This window comes from Choloepus didactylus, chromosome 18, assembly GCF_015220235.1.
Source record: "Choloepus didactylus isolate mChoDid1 chromosome 18, mChoDid1.pri, whole genome shotgun sequence".
Taxonomy (NCBI): domain Eukaryota; kingdom Metazoa; phylum Chordata; class Mammalia; order Pilosa; family Megalonychidae; genus Choloepus; species Choloepus didactylus.
In genome coordinates this window covers 27317150-27336130 of record NC_051324.1, presented here as the reverse complement: position 1 = coordinate 27336130, position 18981 = coordinate 27317150, and the positions used below count along the sequence as shown (strand labels likewise).

The following is an 18981-nucleotide window of genomic DNA, read 5'->3' as shown; positions in this document are numbered from 1 at the left end:
GTTTACCTATAGCTTGGGTCACCATGATGAATGGGATATGTATCCATAGGAACATTTTCCATTGAAATATCAGTAAGAAGCAGAGACTTCCTATGTTTTAGGCTGCAGCGACTTCGAACCTCCTCAGACACTGTGAGTAAGGCTAAAATAAAAAAGGCGGCAGATTTAAAAATTTAACAAATCACAAGTGTGATCTAAAACAGGATACAAAGTCTTCTAAGGAGGATAATAGCAGCTAACAGCACATGTGGAGAGATCTAGAGACTATGAGGTTTAAGATATAAAACACATAAGTCAGACTTGCTTACATTAAAGAGTTTAACAGTCTATTCTGGAAAAATCTTCAGAAATATGAAGTACACAAAGAGATTTAATAACTACTTTATATTTGCCAAGTGCTTTAATATGCATCTGATCTCAACAAACACAAGTAGGCAGGGCAGGTATTACTAAGTCTATTTCATCAGGAGAGGAAATATGGTTCAAATAAAAAAGTTGCCACAAACTGAAGTTTGCTAAACTGGGAATCAGCACTTTCCATCAAATGACTATATTAGAGAAATGTATTATACATAAATCTTCCTAAGTGTTGCTTAGTAGAGAAACACGAGCAAAAAAGGAAAGTTTAACGAAAGGGGGGGTTGGGGCCGACATTCCAGGTAGAACAAATAGCATAAGAAATGAATATTAAAGAGGCAGAAAGTCACTTCTGGGAGATGGTTAAGTAGATTGGCTTAAAACAGTCCATCCGTTTGGAGCAGTAATAAAAAAAAAAAAATGAGGCTTACAAAGCTTAGAGAAAGAGGACAGAATCAGGAGAGTTGCTACTGGCCCAGGGTTCTAGGCTGAGACTGTCAGATTTTGACAGATAACAGGGAGTCACTGTAGTTTCTTAAACCAAAGGGAACACATTTCAGATTTTAATGTAAATTCTTTCATAAAGAAAAATATTTTGGCAAAACTTTCCAAAAATTTAAACACTACCACAGGATTGAGCTGTGTGCTCTACCCTGCTAAGGTATTTGTACGCTTTTGGGGACTCCTTAGATATATATGTGGTAAGATTAATTTTATCTGTTTTGTATTTTTACCTGCTAAATAAGCCACGCTCTGGGTATTCACTTCAAATTTGTCACAATTTCTATGTTTGTTAACCAGAGTTAGCAGTGTATGCAAAATTCTGACTGTTCTTGCAACAATGGCAGGTGAAGGATGCCTGTAACCTACAAAAAGAAAAAATAAAAACAAACAAGAAGTTAATTCATTCTTTTAACAATAATTTGTTGAGTTCTTATTCTGTGACTAATAACTTTGCAAGGCACTGAAAGGACATATAAAGGAAGTATAAGCCTTCCAAGAATTACCATTTGAGAAGATAAAACATATATGTGTGAATAATAAACTGTTTACATATATGATTAAGTACCAACAATGGGTAGGGTAGAATAATGTTCCCTGGAATCCTAAGGTGCCTCAGGGAGAAGGAAATTAGGAAAGAAAATGGTGTTTCAGATTTTCCATTTCCAAAGCAGCACAGGGAGACTTTTTTTAAAAGAAAATCTTTGTATTGGAGTTTACCTAAAGATTTCTTTTAAAAATATCTTAAAATTTTTAAAATTAAAAGCAGGAAAAAAAAATCAAACCCCACAAAACTAATGACATAGGAAGTACATTCTCTAAGAGCTCAAAAAACAGGGCTGATAAGAATGTAAGTCTGATCTTTGGCTGGCTTTTAATTAATAATGCTGCTTTATTTTAAAATAGGGTATCTGAACACTGAAAATAACTAGCATTCTTTTCAAAGTACAGAATAACCAAGCACATTATCAGTCAGTTATAATTCCTATTCTTGGTATGCTGTAGTAAGTGTAATATCTTTTGAGTAACCCCTATTCACCTCAGAGATTTTTTTTAATTTTTAAACTTTTTATTGTAGTAACATATATACAAAGCAAAATTTGCCATTTTAACCACTTTCAAGTGTATATTTCAGTGGTATTGATTACATTCACGATATTGTGCTACCATCACCAACACCCATTACCCCCAACTTTTCATCTCCTCCAACAGAAACTCTGCACTATTAAGCAGTAATGCCCTCTTCTCCCTTCACCCCCGGCCCTGGTAACCTGTAATCTATTATCTGTCTCTATTAATTTGCTTATTCTAGGTATTTCATATAAGCAAGATCATACAATATTTGTCTTTTTGTGTCTGGCTTATTTCATTTAACATGATGTCTTCAAAGTTCATCCACGTTGTACCATGCATCACAACTTCATTCCATTTTGCAGCTGAAAAATATTCCATTGTATAGCTACAAACACATTTTGTTTATCCATTCTTCTGTTGATGGACACTGTTGGCTATTGTGAATAATGATGCTAAGAACATTGATGTACAGGTTTCTGTTCAAGTCTCTGCTTTCAATTCTTTTGGGTATATACTAAAAGCACCTTAGAGATTTAAACTGATAACATTCTTGGTAGAAATTTTATGGATTTATGAGGGGGTAAAATAAAATATTTACATTCATTATAGTGGCTTTGTGTGTGTATGTACATATATACCGGGTAAAAACCAAGATTTAAATTGATACAAAACTGTAGACGCAAGCTTTTGCTTGAGTTTCCACTGTGCCCAGATCCAGTACTGTTTAAGACAATTGGTTCATAATACCCCCTTATCCCAAGGCCTTTCTGCCCTTGCCCATAACGCAGCACTACACTGCTGTCCTTATCAACTGCAGTCTGTCTATGGCTGCCCCACATTAATATACCAAAACTAACATGCAGTGAAGTCAGCATGAGGATTAACGCCAGGCTAGGAAGCGAAGGAGCTGGCCTTGAGCAATAGCTGGAGATCAACTGGCTGTAAACAATATAGTGATTTGGAGAGGTGTGTGTGCTTGGTGGGTAGGGGGATGGTGGTAGGGATAACAGAAAGGTAAGGCTCTATAGCATATAATAATAGGATTGATCAACAAAAAACTAGAAACAAGTTGAAGAAAGTCTGTGATCAAATATCTAAGAAAACATTTGCTAAAACATTACTCAAATAACAATGAGATTTTCAGTCTGCCTTATTTCTGATAACTAACAAGATACTTCAGTACTGTCACTAATAATGTAGCTATTAGTTTAGTACTTAGAAATTTTACTGAAAATCAACTCCTGCTTTTCTTCCTCAAAGGAAATCTGACATGTGATATGGAAACCAGGCTTTATTAAAATACACACTGAACAAAACAACTCAATAAGAGACATAATTTGCATTTAAAGTAAGATATGGGTCAAATTATTTCAAAAGAGATTCCTTTTAATTACTTCTGGCTTCTTGATATCATTTCTAAAAAATATTCAAACACAATGCTGCTACCTTTTAGGAGGTGTCCAACCAGTGCAAAGTTAAAGTTAGAGTTGAAATTGAGTCCAACAAAATGATCCATTTGCTTGCAGTGCCATTCCAGAGGATTCCGTATTGCCATAAATACTTCCTCAGGACTCTATGAAACATAATCATGAAATGGTTGATGGGGTTCACACAGGAACTATCTTTAAAGGATCAATTACTGGCTTTCATTTGTGTTAGTTCAACAAACTGATGAGCTAAGTAATTCTTTCAAGTTGAGACACTGTTTCCAGATGATTACAGAAAACCATAGAAGAACATTTAAGGCACTACAAATTAATTAATAAAAGACAGTCAGGCATATAAATAGCTTAAATGATAGGTCATAGATGAGATAGCTTTGATTTACAATGCAAAATAAACCACTGTCAATTTACATCCTGGCAACTCTGAACAAAGTTTTGTTACATCTGATTCCTAGTATTCTGGGGGCACTGGAGTCAGTATTAGTTCCTGCCACTGGGCGGTTCTGGCAAAGAAAATGCTAATAGTCTGTAGCCAGATATCTCCCTAACCACCCTTGTCCTGAGACAGTGCCAGAAGAGGAAGGGGATTTAGATGTACAAACATGGACAAGTAACTTAATTTCTTTTTTCCCCTCCATTTTATAAAGTAGAGGCCTGAGGGAAAAAAATCAAATAGAGGAACCACAAGGTTCCTCCCACCAAAATTTTATTTCCACATTTCTCAGATCCCCAGTTGTTCCGGGTCCACCCATCTGACAGGCTGAATGAGTAAAGGTTAGATCTAGCACCTTCAGTCTAAAGGCCATGTCCCTGTACTTCCTTTGTTTCTTTCTACTCAGAGCTCAGTTAATATCACTTCAGGCAAATCTCTGTTTACATGCACATATCTGTCTTAAAGAAAATTCCTCTTTTCTCCTAGACAAGTCCCATTCTTCCCCAAAGACAAAAGGAACATAATTTCATATTGTTTTACCTCCTCCTCTTTACTCTGTGAACTAAAATCCAACCTTAATCAAGGTTGATAAATGTTAAGAGGAGTGCTAATTATGTTTTCTTTGCCAAGTATTTTTTTTTCTTTATTAGAGAAGTTGTGAGTTTATGGAACAATCATGCATAAAACACAGGATTCTAAAATACCAGCCTTACATTAGTGTGGAATATTTGTTATGATTGATAGCACAGTTTTATAATTTTACTATTAACTATAGTCCATGGTTTCACTGCTAATTAAAGTAAAATTTGACAAAACAAAAAACTAGTAAAATTAACTGTCCCAAAGTTAGCTTTAGCCTCTCCTTCCTCTTTATCTGCTTCCAATTATACCTGCTTTTCATTAAGTACCATTATTCAATAAAAATAAGTTTATTTTAGACTGTTTATTCATATTTGAAATGGGGAGTGGAAAGTGCTCATCTTTCTTAGTGTTATGATATATAAAAAATAATGAATGTACAGTGCCCAGCATAAGGCCTGGCATGGTAGCTATTACTACTATTCAGCATTATTTGTCCCTATTCTTTTCACTAGTATTGGGCCAATACCATTTTCTGCTATTTTAACACACAAACTATTCATTGAAGTTTAAATAGTTTTTTTATGCTGGTAAGGAACTATATTAACAATAAGTGGTGTACTTACAGAAATTCATATTTAAGTTATGAACCTCTTTTGATAAAAAACAACAATACAAGGGGGAGGGGTTCTAAATGTAAATAATCTAGGATTCTCACAGGAAAGCTGATTCACCTTGTCATTGAATATCCGGAGACTGTCCAAGGTGTGCAGGTTTTGTTCAAGAAGTGCAGTGCCTGCTGAATATAAGTTAACTTCATCAAGCTGCAGCACAGCCACGGCTACCCAAAAGAGGGCTTTGTGCAGAGGGGAGTCCTGGCAAAGGAGACATGTTCCAGGTTAATAAGATAAATAATGAAAAAGTCTCATTCAAAGTACATTGTAGTATCAAATGAAGTATGGCTTCCCCCCAAATTATCCCTGTGTTCTCTCTCTTTTTTCTTTCTTCTGTTAATTATAGTCTCTAGTTTGCATTGATTGTATTTTCCCGTCAATCCCACCCTATTTTTAACACCTTGCAATATTGACATTCATTTGTTCTACCTCACGTAAAAACATATTTGTACCTTTTATTACAATCACTGAGCACTCTAGGTTTCCCTGAGTTACACAGTCCCACTCTGTATCCTTCATCTTTTGTTCTGGTGTCCCATATGGTCCCAACCTTCCTCTTTCAACCATACTCACAGTCATCTTTGTTCAGTGTACTTACATTGCTGTGCTACTGTCTCCCAAAATTGTTTTCCAAACCTCTCACTCCTGTCTTTTCCTTTCTGTTTGCAGTGCTTCCTTTAGTGTTTCCTGCAGAGTAAGTATCTTGTTCACAAACTCTGTCACTGTTTGAGAATATTTTACGCTCTCCCTCATATGTGAAGGACAGTTTTGCTGGATATAGGATTCTTGGTTGGTGGTTTTTCTCTTTCAGTATGTTAAATGTATCACCCCACTTCCTTCTTGCCTCCATGGTTTCTATTGAGATATCTGCATGTAGTCTTATCAAGCTTCCTTTGTATGCGATGTATCGCTTTTCTCTTGCTGCTTTTAGGATTCTCTCTTTGTCTTTGACGTTTGATAATCTGATTGTTAAGTGTCTTAGCATGGGCCTATTCAGATTTATTCTGTTTGGGGTACACTGCACTTCTTGGATCCGTAATTTTATGTCTTTCATAAGAGATGGGGAATTTTCATTGATTATTTCCTCTATTATTGTTTCTGCCCCTTTTTCCCTTCTCTTCTCCTTCGGGGACACCAATGACATGTACATTCCGGACTTTCGTTTTGTCCTTAAGTTCCTGGAGATGTTGCTTGTATTTTTCCATTCTTTTTTCTATCTGTTCTTTTGTGTGTAGGCTTTCAGGTGCCTTGTTCTCCAGTTCCTGAGTGTTTTCTTCTGCCTCTTGAGATCTGCTGTTGTGTTTCCATGTGTCTTCCATCTCTTGTGTTGTGCCTTTCATTTCCATAGATTCTGACAATTGGTTTCTCAAACTTTCAATTTCTACCTTATCTACACCTGGTGTTTTCATTATCCGGTCCATCTCTTTTGCCATATCCTCCCTAAACTTTTTGAATTGACTTAGTATTAGTTGTTTAAGTTCCTGTATCTCAGTTGAAATGTAAGTTTGTTCCTTTCACTGGGCCATAACTTCATTTTTCTTAGTGTAGGTTGTAGTTTTCTGTTGTCTAGGCATGGTTTCCTGGGTTACCCCATCAGATTTTCCCAGACCAAAATGGGCTCCGGACCCAGAAGGAAGAACTATTCAGCATCCAGTTTCCCTGAGGGTGTGTCTTAGAAAATTTGTACACCCTGTGAGGCCCCGGGGCACTGTGTTTTTCTCCCCAGCAGATGGCGCCTGTCAGCCTGTCACTCCACACTGGTGTAAGGAGGTGTGGCCTGTGGCTGTTTTCCCCCAGGCTCTGGGGTCTGGTTCTGAATGGAAGGCAGGTAGTAGGACTGGGTCCCACCCCTTTCCTCTTAGGGAAGATAGATCACCTAGGGAGAGGTCATTATCATTTTAGTGGTCTCTCTCTGCCTGTGCTATCTCTACCCTTGTCTGGGTCAGAGAGCTGGAAACTGAAAATGGCTGAGGCTTTCTCCACTGAGCCGAAACAGGAACAGAAAGCCCCTTCAGGGCCAGTCTGGGTCTCCATGGTCAGTCTTTACCCAAAGCCTCCGTCTGCTTGTTGGGGATTCATATGGAGCAGTCCACACTTGTTAATTAAAACCCCAGTTGGAGCTCAGCCTTGCTATATTCGCTCACTTGGAGAGAGCTTCTTTCTGGCTCCACGAGGCTTCGCAGCTCGGGCTGTGTGGGGAGGGGGCTCCCAGTTTGGATCCGCAGTTTTTACTTACAGATTTTATGCTGCCATCTTGGGCATTCCTCCCAGTTCAGGTTGGTGTATGATGAGTGGACAGTCACATTTGTCCCCCTGCAGTTATTCCGGATTATTTACTAGCTGTTCCTGGCTGCTTATCAGTAGTTCCAGGGGGACTAATTAGGTTCCACTCCTCTCTATGCCGCCATCTTAGATCTCCCCATGTATTCTCTTTTGGGGAATAAAAGAGCATCTGCTATCGTGTTTGGGGTTGGGTATATAATAAAAAGAGTAAGTAAAATACATATGGGTAAGTGCTTCAAGTTTCCATAACTATAACTAAAAATCCTGTTAGCCAGGCTGAGAATCTCAAGCATCTCTTTTGATTTCTCCCTATTCTTTGATTCTCAAATCTAGTTACCAAATTTTGTTGATTGTTCCAGAGTGGTCTCTTGTGCCTGCCATATCTTTCTGATTGTTAATGACACTATTTCATGCCAAACTTCTTTATAACATGGATTATTTTTGCCTGCAATTTCTTCCTACTCTAATCCACTGTTTACACTATCATCAGAATGATCTCTTTAAGTCCTGATTTTGAAATTATTACTTGTCTGCTTAAAAATTTATAGGTATGTTTCTAAACTCCTTTCTGAAGAAAGTTAATGTTGTATGTTAGATTAATTATATCCAATCTTTACAATCTTCTCTCCCATTACTCTCCTGAAAAGTTCCTCTATTCCAATTAGCATGGTCTATTCACCATCTCTCCACTGTCCCAGCATTCCTGTACAATCTACTGCCAAATCTTTGTTAATCAAGGCTTCCCCTGCTCTCTCTCTTCTTAACACAAATCCAACCTATTTCTTTAACTTTAGTTTAAACCCTCCCTTTCAATTTTCTTAGCACCCTTACCAGTATAGTAACCTTTTGCTAGCCTGAATTAAAAGTATTTATTTTCAGCAACCTTCATTTAGTAGTGTGGTATATGGGAAAATACATGGATTTTAGTTAGACAGCCTTGGATTGGAATCATGGTTTGTCTTTTATTAGGTATGCAACCTTGGGCAAGTTACTTAGCCTTTCTAAGCCTGATTTTTACTTATGAAACGGGGATGAGGAGACCATTTTGTACAGTTTAGGATTAGGATGTTTGTAGAACATTCAATACCAGGAACATAATAGGTATTTGTTTCTCTGTCATTTCTTTCAAGTCTGACATATTTTTGTACTCAGTTCATAGAATTATACAATTGTAAAATCATTGTCTAGCTAGTCTAGTTTATTCACTTCATCAATGTGGAAATACGATGTCCAAATACGTTAAATGATCCACCTAATGTAACACAGATGAGATGAGCGCAGACCATCCTAGAACAGAGGCTGCATAATTTTATTCTTTTTGAATATCATCTTCATTTAGTACCCAAACTCTTTTGAGGATCAGTATATTTTTCCCTGCTTTATATTTCTCTATAGTAATGATCACTAACAAGCTATGTATTTTACTTACTCTGTTTATTATATACCTACCCCCAAACCCCACACCCATTCCAAAATGTAAGCTCCATGAGTGCAGGGAATTTTATTAGCTTTACTCAGTACTATAACTGTAGCACCTAAAACAGTAGCTGACATTATAGCAGATGCTCAATTAATATTAACTGGATAAAAGAATTAAAAATATGTTCCTATCTTTCTTTTGCACCAATGAAACAAAAACATATGATCACTTGAGAACATTTTCCCCCTACTTATTCTTCCTTTAATGTAAATACTTCAAATAGCAATAACTTTTTCTTAATTCATCTTATTTTCTTAAACTCTTTGAAATAAAATAACATTTAAAACTGATATCCAAAATAAATGAACTTGTTTTCTCTACAGTAATTACCTTATTAAGAAGTGGCTGCAATTTGGTTAATGCTATTACTGTAGCTTCTATTAGAACTTGACTGTTGTAAGTATCGGGTCCTTTTAAACAACTCTCAAGTGCCTGTTTGGGGGAAACAGAATTCTTTATTTTACTTTCACTAAAATCAAACATTAACCGTAAACTGTAGTTAACTGAATCTCAGAATAAGTTCAGGAACATTTACTTATTTAATAAGTACTAGAATTATTTCCAACACTATGGTGATCTTAGTGGCTAGCTCAATGCACATTTTGTTTCTTATTTTTAAACATTTCTATAAGTCAGCTATTATTATAATAATTACAAGTCATAATTTTATATAACCCTAGTCTCACAATATACTTAAATCCTTGAAAACTGATAAAATATTAATGTTACCTGCTTAGCAAAATAAACAATACTTATTTTCTTTTTAGAAATTCTTCTTCAAAGAATTCAATAAGGAAAATAATCAAAACCTATTATTCAAAGGTTCAAATAAGCAACATACCAGGCATTTTATTGAATTCAAATTTAAATGTCCTTTGGAAAAATGGAAGATGTGCTTCACAACTTGGGAATTACAAATATCAAGTAGAGGGAAGGGGGGAGGTACCTTGCTAAGAATACGGATAATCTGTTTTATCTGCCCATGAGATACTCGTTTGCTAATACAGCCAAAGACCACAAGAGCTCTTGGTTGTAGGGATGGATTATACTGGAATGCAAATCTGCAATGAAAAGATCCAAACAGCTTATGAAAACTTTTGTGTTTATACATACTAAATAATAAATCAAAATACTGATTATGCAGTAATATGTCTTTTTCAATAATATAGGTACTTTTACAATTTAAATTTAATTTGGGACATACCTTTGTGCTAGTTCTGTCCACTGGTCCAGCCACTTGCAAGTTGGAATATCTCTCATACATGCCTAAAACAAAATATTCTGAATATATTTATGCACATAAATGCTTTTAGAAACAACTATAAACGACATACATGTTACCAATAAACACATTTCATGAAAGTATTTTTTAAGCATTAAGAGCAAAAAATGAAGCAGTATTTCTTTGTACAAGTGGAATAAAAAAATGATTTTACTTAGTTTCTATCATTTTGCCATATATACCTCCATGATTTCCAACAAAGCTTCTGTGACTGTTTCCAAGGATGTCAAAGCAAAAGTCTCCCTCTCATAGGAGCCAGGAGAGAATGACCTGTCCCGGTAACTGGAACGGAAGGCAATGACAGCAGCTGACTTGACTTTGCTAATGCCAAACAGCAAGTAAAATTTGGGTAATGAGAACTCTGTCAAACTCAGCCTTAAAACTTGCTTAGTCTCTTCTGCAAAAGAAAAAAAGGAACAAGTAACGACTTTGAAGATATTCATTTTTAATTCTAAAGTGTTTCATTCTGAATTTAGAAAATATGAATATCAGATTAGAATTACATAACCATGCTCCCTAAATAAAACCCTTAGATACATTATATTAATGCTCATTGCCATAGTTCCATTTAGCTACAAATTAGTGCTAGTGATGCAACACTCTACTGATGCTGAGTTTTTAGGTTGTGACAACTGTGAGAATCTATAAGACAAATATGCACTGAAAATCTATGCTACCTCCAAGTAAGTTATTCTTTTTCATTTTGATTATATTTCATGGCATTATGTAGACTTAAATTAGCACCTTGGAGCTAAAGCTCTGTAATAAATAATAACACAACTAATGCCAATCAGGTGATACAAAATACATGGAGAAAGGAGCTGGTGAAACCTTAATTATTTTCCTAGAACTTACCACTAAAATGAAGCTGTGAACAAGTACACAGAGAGTGAATGATATTAATGACCAATCCATGTGTGGAAGCTCTAAGAGAAAGTGGACCTGTGGCTACTAAGAAAGTAACAACGTGGAAGAGGTAGGGAAGATGAGCTGCCACATCGAGGGAATTGTTGAACGACAGCATCAGCATGTAGCGTGCTAAAATAGCAATATCATCCCACATAAGATGCTGTTCTAAAGTAGGAGTTGGAGATAAGCATGTCTTGTCAATTATTTTGCACATCCTTCCAATAACCTGGAAAGAAGCAGATTTTTTGTTTTTAAACAAATATGGGAATAAAACAAGTTTTATCATTGAAAATTCCAACTTAACTTTAAAAACGACAAGTTACAAAACAAGACAAAAAACCTCCTGTTAGTTGATAAAAACTGATATAAAAGACAAAGGAAAAGAGATTACCTTGCTTGAAACCAATTTCACATTTCCAGAAGCCAAAGCTACAGCAGTATCTGCCATCACCTCAGCTTTTATCGATCCCAAGCCACCTGTTGCACTGGTTTTGATGAAACTGTCTAATACAACATCAAGCAGATCTGTAATCTAGTGGAAAAGGAAAATAATACTCAAGAAGCAGCCCCATCAAGGCTTCCAAAGTATTAGGTTTTATTACCAGATTAGTCAGCAAATATAATTTATCATAAACTACTGAGATAAAGATGAGGATATTCATTTGTTTCCTTCAGAGCTTAAGAGATTTGTATTCAAAATTTAAAATTCTCTCTCTACATCCTTTCTTCATTCACTTGCAAAGCATCTCTGTGCTCTTCAAAGACAGTGAAGTATGATTAATATAAAATACAGTTATTTAAAATATAGGGAATGACTTCAAGTACTAAGATGTTTTCTAGGAATATAAAACTGGCTCCAAAGTCATTTAAAAATTATTTGGAGGATTCACAGCATTGTAGGAGTAAGTACACTGCTTCCTTAAATGGTTACTTTGAAGAAATGAAATGTCTAATTCTTGTCAGATAAGAAATTAAATGTGAGATTATAACTTATATTTTAATATTGACATTCTTACGCTAGAATTACAAATGAAAGCAGGTGTCCAAACATCATTAATAAGAAACATTTATTGGCACCTATAGTGTGTAGGGTACTAGGATACATTACAAAGCATTCTTTATTAGAAACAACATCAGAGTTCTATGGTTAAATTCTATATAATCATGTAGTGGAGGAGAATGCTAAAATAACTAGTTTTTCTCTGGGTTTGAGCTATGTATTAGACATTTACAATTTTGAACCAAATCAAGAGTCAGGTGGGTGTTTACATGTTTTTGGAAGAAGGGGACTGCCTTTTCCACAGTTATATCCTTAATGCCTAGCATAGTGCTTTGTACAAAATGGGTACCAGATAAATAGCTCAACAAATTCAATACCTGTCCAAGGCTTCCCCATATTTTAGCTTGAATTGATGGGTACATTTGTTTCTCATTTATAGTCATTGTTATCAGCTTATCAAGAATAGCAGTAACTCGTTGTCGTTTGGCATCATCATTGTGCTTACAAAAACGGACCAGATTCGACAGCCATGGAGTCATGTATTCTAAACAAAGATGCTTCAATTCAATACCTGGAAAAAAAACAACACCACACTATTAGCATTAGAGGGTCAATGAAAATTATATCAAGTATTTTAAAATAAAGGAATGAGAAAAAAAAGGTGAAAGGTAAACACCATTACCTAGAATCAGGCTTGGAGAAAAGACACCTGGCAAACATATTATTCAAGACAGAGATGGAGAAGAAGGGTAACAAGCCTTGAAGCAAGTAATTTTAAAAGCCAGTAAGCCAATTTAAAAAAAGTTTTTATCTTATATACCCTTTTAATCATTTCTCCACTTGTAAAAGAAGTATGTGGTAATCTGAGAAAACTTGACAAAAAAGGTATTTTACCAACTGAAACTGATATTAATATACAGGTGTATCGCTCCACTTTTCTCAGGCTTTCAAATCTATGTAGAGATAATAGCCATTTTTGTGTACATAAACACACGTATAACCTGCCAACCCCCTCCCCCAAATTAGAACTATGCTATATTTGCGGTTTTGCACTGAATATATTTTAAAAATTTTTGTTTTAGTAGCATATATACAACTTAAAATTCCCCCCTTTAACCTCATTCAGATACGTAATTCAGTGATGTTAATTATACTCACAACGTTGTGCTACCATCACCGTCATCCATTACTACAACTTTTCCATTACCCCCAATATAAATTCTGTACCAATTAAGCTTTAACTCCCCATTTCCTACCTCTCCTCAGCCCCTGGTAATCTGTATTCCATTGTCTGACTTTATGAATTTGCTTATTCTAATTTTTTATATCAGTGAGATTACATAATATTTGTACTTTTGTGCTTTGCTTATTTCATTCAACATTGTATCTTCAATGTTCATCCACAATGTCACATGTATCAGAACCTCATTCCCTTTCATGGCTGTGTAATATTGCATTGTATGTGTATATACCACATTTTGCTTATCCATTCATCGGTTGATCAACACTTGGGTTGCTTCCATCTTTTGTGATTGTGAATAAGCCACTATGAACATCGGTGGGGAAGTATCTGTTTGAATCCCTGCTTCCAATTCCTTTTGATATATGCCTAGAAGTGGGATTGTCAGGTCATATGGTAACTCTATACTTAACTTTCTGAGGAACCATCAAACTATTGTGCATTCCATATTCTTTCCAACACTTGTTTTCTTGAATTTTTTTAAAAGTAGCCCTTCCAGTGTGTATGAAATAGTAATTTACTGTGGTTTGATGTTGAGCTTCTTTTCATGTGCTTATTAGCCATGAAATTTGTTTGAAGAAATGTCTATTCAAGTCTTTAAACCATTTTTAAAATTGGGTTGTTTGTCTTTTTGTTATTGAGTTGTAGGATTTATTTATGAATTCTGGATATTAGACCCTTATCAGATATGTGGTTTCCATTTCCATTTTGTAGGTTGTCTTTTACTTTCTTGATGAAGTCCTTTGATGAGCAAAAATGTTAGATTTTGATGAGGTCTTATTTATCTATTTTTTCTTTTGCTGTAGGATCTAAGGAACCACTGACTTAACATAGGTCCTGAAGATGCTTCCCTATGTTTTTCCTAGAAGACTTATAGTCTTGGTTCTTATATTTAGGTCTTTGATAGATTTTGATTTAATTTTTATATACGATGTCAGGCAGAGGTCCTCCTTCATGCTTTTGTGTATGGTTATCCAGTTTTCCCAGTACCATCTGTTGAAGAGACTATTCTTTCCTGACTGACTGGACCTGGCACCCTTGTCAAAAGCCAATTGGCCATAGGTGTGAGGGTCTATTGTTGAACTCTCAATTTATTCCATTGGTCTATATATCTGTCTTTGTGCAAGGATCATGATGTTTTGACCACTGTAGCTCTGTAATAAAATTGGGAAGTGTGGTTCCTCTTTGTTCTTTTTTAAGATAGTTTCATCTATTTGGGGCTCCGTAGTGAATATTTTTACATTAAACATTACTCTGAGATTTTGCATGCCTCATTAAGAATCTTTAAAGTTAAAACTTTAACTTTTTGTTTTGAAACTATTTCAGACTTACAAAAAAGATACAAAAATACACTTCACATAGAGTCCCCCATTTTTAATGGCTTCATACTATGCTAATTATATGGATATCCTATGACTTAATCAGTCCATTATTATTTCAGTTTCAGACTACCCCCTCCTTTTGCTATTATAAATAATGCTATGTGAAGTTCAAAAATAGGCAAAACAAATCTATAGCAATGGAGGTGGTGCATGCTACTGATTGAAAGAGGTGCCTTTCAGATGTTAGAACTGTTCTATATCTTGATTTGAATGATGGTTACAAGATATATTCACACTTAAAAAAAAAAAGTGAACACTACACTGTTCACTTAAGATTTGGGCACTTTACAGATAAGATATCCCTTAATTAAAAATCTAAATAAAAATAATGTTATCATAAATATCTTAATATTAATTCCTTAGGATAAATTCCAAAAATAGAATTATGAGGCCAAAAGGTATGAACATTCTTAAGGGTCTTGATATCTACTTCTGAACTGCTTTCTAGTAAAACTTCCCGTTTGCTATTCCACAGGCAATCAGCACTGAGTTTCGTTTGTTTTTTTTTTTTTTAAACAAATCTTTGCCAGTTTGATAGTTGAATATCATCATATTCGTCTTTCAACTTGCATTTCTTTTTTTTTTTTTAACATTTTTTATTGGAAATATAACATATATACAGAACAGTGTAACTTTCAAAGTACGATTTCACAAGTAGAGAACAAATTTCAAAGAATGTTATGGGTCACAGCTCCACAATTTCAGTTATTTCCCTATTGTGAAATATATATACAGAAGGGTGATAACTTTCAAAGTACTATTTAACAAGTAGTTATATAGGTAATTTCAAGGGATGTTATGGATTATAGTTCCACAGTTTCGGTTATTTCCTTATTGTAAAATATAACATATATACAGAACAGTGTAACTTTCAAAGTACAATTTCACAAGTAGGGAGCAGATTTCAAAGAATGCTATGGGTTACAGTTCCACCATTTCCATTATTTCCTCCTAGCTATTCTAACACCCTAGCATCTAAAAAAAAAGTATTACTATAAAGATTCTGTATTTATAAACCTTTGTTAAATCCTATCCTGTCTGTTGCGACCCCTTCCTCACATTTAATCACTTTCTTGGTCTTCAGGGATGTCTTGGCAGCAATCACCCTAACTTGTTCATATTGAAAAGGAGTGTCGACCTTATGGGGAAAGGGGACACATCTGGTTGATGTTCTAGAAGAGACTGTTACCTCTGGGTCTGGGATAGAACACTGGAGGATTTAAGTGTTTGAAAAATAAACTTAGTGAGTGAAACTTTATTTTAGAGTCTCAGATAGGGACCTAGGTTATTTCGGGACTACTGTTTGTAAGGGCATGGCACACTGTGGCAATCCGGGACATTGAGCTGGAACTTGCTTAAGAGTAAGCTCCAGGATAGCTTCTCAAACTCTATTTGAAATCTCTTAGCCACTATAACCTTATTTTGTTACCCTTTTTTCCCTCCTTTTGGTCAAGAAGTCATTTTCAATCCCTTGACAACTTGCATTTCTTTTGATTTTATTAGTGAACTTCTTAAAATATAAATATTTTTAAGCAAGATCTAAATATTACTGTTGATCCATTTAAAAAGTTAATCTGTAAGAACTCTTTATGATTAAAAATATTAATCTTTTCTTATATTTGTATAACGATATTTTCTATTCTTCATTTCTTTTACTTTTCTTTTTGAAGTATAGATGCTTTGAAGTTTTATGTAGTCAAAGCTGCTCACCATTTCCTTTGTTTCCTCATAAGACTTTTTTGTTTCATGAGTCTTTTCTCACTAAGTAACTGAATATTCACTTGTTTTTAAAAAATGGTTCCAGTTTTTACATTCAACTAAATATAGCTAGAACTTATTTTGGTACCATGTGGTGAAGATAAGGTCCAACTTAATTTATTTTCCAAGTTCATTTGTTAAACGATTTAATCTTCCCCTCATCAGTTTGAAATGTTTATCAATGTTTCTCTTCCACTGACATGACTGCTGATTCTGGAACCCTTATATTTTAATTATTGTACCATTATAATGTGTTCAGATATCTGTTAGAACAAGTCGCTCATTTTTCTTTCCTTTCAATATTTCCTTATCTATTGCTACACTTTCAAGTGAAATTTAGAATAATTTTAAGTTCTACCTCCATTCTCAATTCTCAAATCCTAGCTATTCTAATGGGATTAGTTTAATTTGTAATTAAACAGGGAAGAATTGGTCATTCAGGAACACAATATCCCTACCCATTCACTCAAAACATTTTTATATTAGTATCTCTCAATCAAGCTTCAAACGTTTCCTTTTTTTTAAATCAGTCTTACATTTTTCTTGTTAGGTTTATAGCCTACATCTTCTTATGAAAAAATATAATAACCTGGTTTCAAAGAATTGTCAAAACTTTCAATCAGCTAATACATAAAAATAAAAAAATATGTGCTTGAATGCAGAAAAGATAATGTTTTATGTATTGTGGGGAAACAGAGGGAAGAGAAGAAAATAACAGGAAATGAGCTGTGAGAAGAGCAACATGTACACTTCTATAGGGTATGAAGATGAACAAATGCAAGAGTACATGTTAAATTTTTGAGATTTATTAAAACCAAGTTCAGAGGCTGACTCTTGGACCTGGTATTACATGCTACTTCATTCTCCCTGAACCACGAGTGCACAATGAAATCACAATTCAAACCTGAAGAAAAGAGAAAAAACACTATTTCTCTAAAATGAAGGAGACAAGGAAACTACTTGCTACTCATCGGGAATTTTCTGCTAGGAGAAATGCTGAACTAATCAAACTGAAATATGGTTAAGAGAAATACTTAGAGAAACACTTTGTAAGTGGTCCATAGTCAGGCAAGGTACCAAAACCTTACCACTTTGCTTTTTTTTTTTAATTATTTTTATTAGGGAAGTTGTAGGTTTACAGAACAATCATGTATAAAATACAGGATTCCCACAGACCACCCCAACACCACCTTGCATTGGTGTGGAACATTTGTTACAATTGATAATAGCACATTTTTATAATTGCACTATTATTTAAAGTCCATGGTTTAACTTAAGGTTCACTGGTTGATAGTGTAGTTCCATGGATTTTTAAAAAAATTTTATTAGGTTACCATATATACAATCTAACATTCCTCCTTTTAACCACTTTCAGATACATACTTCAGTGCTTTTAACTGCATTCAGAATGTGCTACCATCACCACAATCCATTACCAAAACATCTCCATTACCCCAAAAAGGAACCCTGTACATTTTTCTTTTAATTAAAAGAATTCTTCTTATTAGAGAAGTAAAAATATGGAATGCTTCATAAATTTGCATGTCATCCTTGAGCAGGGGCCAGGTTAATCTTCTCCATATCATTCCAATTTTAGTATAGTGCTGCTGAAGCGAGCATCCCTGTACATTTTAAGTCTTAAGTTCCCATTCCTTATCCCCACCCTGTCCTGGGGTAACCTATATTCTAGATTCTGAGTCTATGAGTTCGCTTATTCTAATAGTTTCAAATCAGTGACATCATACAATATTCGTCCTTTTGTGTTTGGCTTATTTCATTCAACACGATGTCTTCAAGGTTCATCCACGTTGTTGCATTTATCAGGACTTCATTCATTTTATGGTTGAATAATGTTCCATCATATGTATATATCACATTTATTCATTCATCAGTTGATGGACACTTGGGTTGCTCCCATCTTTTGGCAATTGTGAATAATGCCGCAATGAACATAGGTGTGCAAATATCTGTTTGAGTTCCTGCTTTCAATTCTTTTGGGTATATACCCGGTAAATTGGATTGCCAGGTCACATGGTAGGTCTATGCTTAGCTTTCTGAGGAACTGCCAAGTTGCTTTCCACAGTGGCTGCATCTTTTTACATTGACACCAGCAATGAATGAATGTTCCTATTTCTCCACATCTTCTCCAACACTTGTTATTTTTTGTTTTCTTAAAAGCAGCCATTCTAATGGGTGCAAAATGGTATCTCATTGTGGCTTTGATTTGCAATTTCTTGGTGGCTAATGATATTGAGCATCTTTTTATGTGCTTTCTGGCCATTTGTATATTTTCTCTGGAGAGATGTCTACTCAAGTCTTTTTGCCCATTTCTAATTGGGTTGTCTTTTTGTTGTTAAGTTGAAGGATTTCTTTATATATTCTGGTCATTAATCCTTTATCAGGTGTGTGGTTTCCAAATATTTTCTCCCATTGTGTAGGCTGTCATTTTACTTTCATGATAAAGTCCTTCAAGGAACAAAAGTTTTAAATTTTGATGAGGTTCCACTTATCTGTTTTTTCTTTCATTGCTTGTGCTTTGGGTGTAAAGTCTAAGAAACCATTGCCTAACATAACGTCCTGAAGA

General features: G+C 34.9%; 1 protein-coding gene and 1 non-coding gene across 6 annotated transcripts in view; both read right to left on the bottom strand.

Annotated features, from left to right (window-relative positions):
* Nucleotides 1–18981, bottom strand: part of NF1 (neurofibromin 1) — a 357521-nt gene that overhangs the window by 35529 nt on the left and 303011 nt on the right. For all 5 annotated transcript variants that reach the window (XM_037809844.1, XM_037809847.1, XM_037809845.1 and 2 more), the window contains 11 exons: nt 12395–12588; nt 11409–11549; nt 10964–11243; nt 10291–10505; nt 10031–10092; nt 9773–9887; nt 9157–9258; nt 5124–5264; nt 3379–3505; nt 1092–1223; nt 7–142 (listed from right to left, as the gene is read on the bottom strand). In XM_037809844.1, the coding sequence (XP_037665772.1) occupies nt 7–142; nt 1092–1223; nt 3379–3505; nt 5124–5264; nt 9157–9258; nt 9773–9887; nt 10031–10092; nt 10291–10505; nt 10964–11243; nt 11409–11549; nt 12395–12588 (1645 nt within the window). The remainder of the gene's footprint in view (nt 1–6; nt 143–1091; nt 1224–3378; nt 3506–5123; nt 5265–9156; nt 9259–9772; nt 9888–10030; nt 10093–10290; nt 10506–10963; nt 11244–11408; nt 11550–12394; nt 12589–18981) is intronic.
* LOC119515071 lies at nt 17912–18016 on the bottom strand. Its single transcript, XR_005212966.1, has one exon. It is a non-coding gene; the product is annotated as a U6 spliceosomal RNA (small nuclear RNA).